This window comes from Cebus imitator, unplaced genomic scaffold, assembly GCF_001604975.1.
Source record: "Cebus imitator isolate Cc_AM_T3 unplaced genomic scaffold, Cebus_imitator-1.0 Scaffold75, whole genome shotgun sequence".
NCBI classification, from domain to species: domain Eukaryota; kingdom Metazoa; phylum Chordata; class Mammalia; order Primates; family Cebidae; genus Cebus; species Cebus imitator.
The window spans coordinates 7,140,419-7,141,869 of NW_016107390.1; the positions used below are offsets into that span (position 1 = coordinate 7,140,419).

General features: G+C 53.8%; 1 protein-coding gene across 1 annotated transcript in view; it reads right to left on the minus strand.

Annotated features, from left to right (window-relative positions):
* FMN2 (formin 2) overlaps window positions 1–1,451 on the minus strand; it is a 383,202-nt gene that overhangs the window by 265,996 nt on the left and 115,755 nt on the right. Inside the window, exon 5 of the mRNA XM_037739857.1 lies at window positions 9–1,112. Coding sequence (XP_037595785.1) covers window positions 9–1,112 — 1,104 coding nt within the window. The remainder of the gene's footprint in view (window positions 1–8; window positions 1,113–1,451) is intronic.

A 1,451-nucleotide genomic window follows, 5' to 3' on the forward strand; every position in this document is an offset into this window, starting at 1 on the left:
GGAGGGGGTATTCCCGCTCCGGGTAGAGGGGGCGGAGGGGGTATTCCCGTTCCGGGTAGAGGGGGCGGAGGGGGTATTCCCGCTCCGGGTAGAGGGGGCGGAGGGGGTATTCCTCCTGGAAGTGGGGGAGGGGGAGGTATTCCCACTCCGGGTAGAGGAGGTGGAGGAGGTATTCCCATTCCTGGTAGAGGGGGAGGAGGGGGTATGCCCGCGCCAGGAAGTGGGGGAGGGGGAGGTAGTCCCGCTCCGGGTAGAGGGGGAGGAGGGGGTATTCCCATTCCGGGTAGAGGGGGAGGAGGAGGTATTCCCACTCCAGGAAGTGGGGGCGGGGGAGGTATGCCCACTCCAGGAAGAGGAGGGGGAGGCGGTGGCAGCATTTCTGTACCCGGCAGAGGGGGAGGTGGGGGAATGCCTGTACTGGGTAGAGTAGGTGCTGTCATGCCAGGGAGAGGGGGAGGGGCGGGAGGCACCATGCCCAGGCCAGCCATGGAGCCGGAGGACTCTGTGCAAGGCAGAGGTGGTGGAGATGGGATGTTACTGCTGTTTTTAAAGGCAGAGGAAACAGAGTGTTCATGGCTGGTTTCAAACTCGGTAGAGAGAGAGGAATGGGGCGGCTGTGACCCAGGCTGTCCTTGACCATCAGACCACAGAAGGGATGGAGGTTGTGGAGGCTGTGAGGTGCTCTGTGCGGACTGATGGCTGTTGAGCTGGACTGATATTCGCCTTGGAGACACAATCAAAGAAATCTCTGAACAGAACTTTGTCTGAGGTCCTCTTTCAGCCCCAGGGGAGCAGGGAGGACCCCCCGGCTGTGCATCCACAGGAGGCAGTGTCAGTACCCCGCCCTCTTCTGTCGGGGAAGTCTGTATCGATTTTGCCTCTAAAATCCTTTGATGCCGAACTTCCTTTTCTTCTAACCTGAGAGCTTCGAGACAGACATCTCCGGAGGCCGTCACTCCATTCTCAAGCCCTTGGCGACCGCTGGCCCCCTCTGTGTCCGGGGCAGGATACTGCCTCTCTAGTTCAGCTATTTTGGTTCTCAGATCTTCGATGGTCTGTTCCAGCTGCTGAATTACAGTGGCCTGTCCCTCAGACTTCATGTCAATAACTTCCTGAAGGGTAACAAGGACATAGTTAAGTATAAAACAAGGAAAATCCAAATATCAAAAAATTAAGCAAAATCCTGTTTGTTGTCATACTTCCAGAAAGGTCCCTCTACAGAAAGATGGTATTGATATTTCTGTGTGTCCTCTGGCTTGTACCCTGAGAGTTAAAGTGGTTTACATACTTTACTTATCACAGGATCCTAAGACCTTATCTGTCTTATTTTAAAATGATATCATTGAGAACAAATAGACCACAAAGAATAAGAAAGAAAATTCTGAGTCATATAATAGGGAATAGGGAAGTAGGGAAGAAAATTCTGAGTTTCCCTCCCTTCCTTCCTTCCT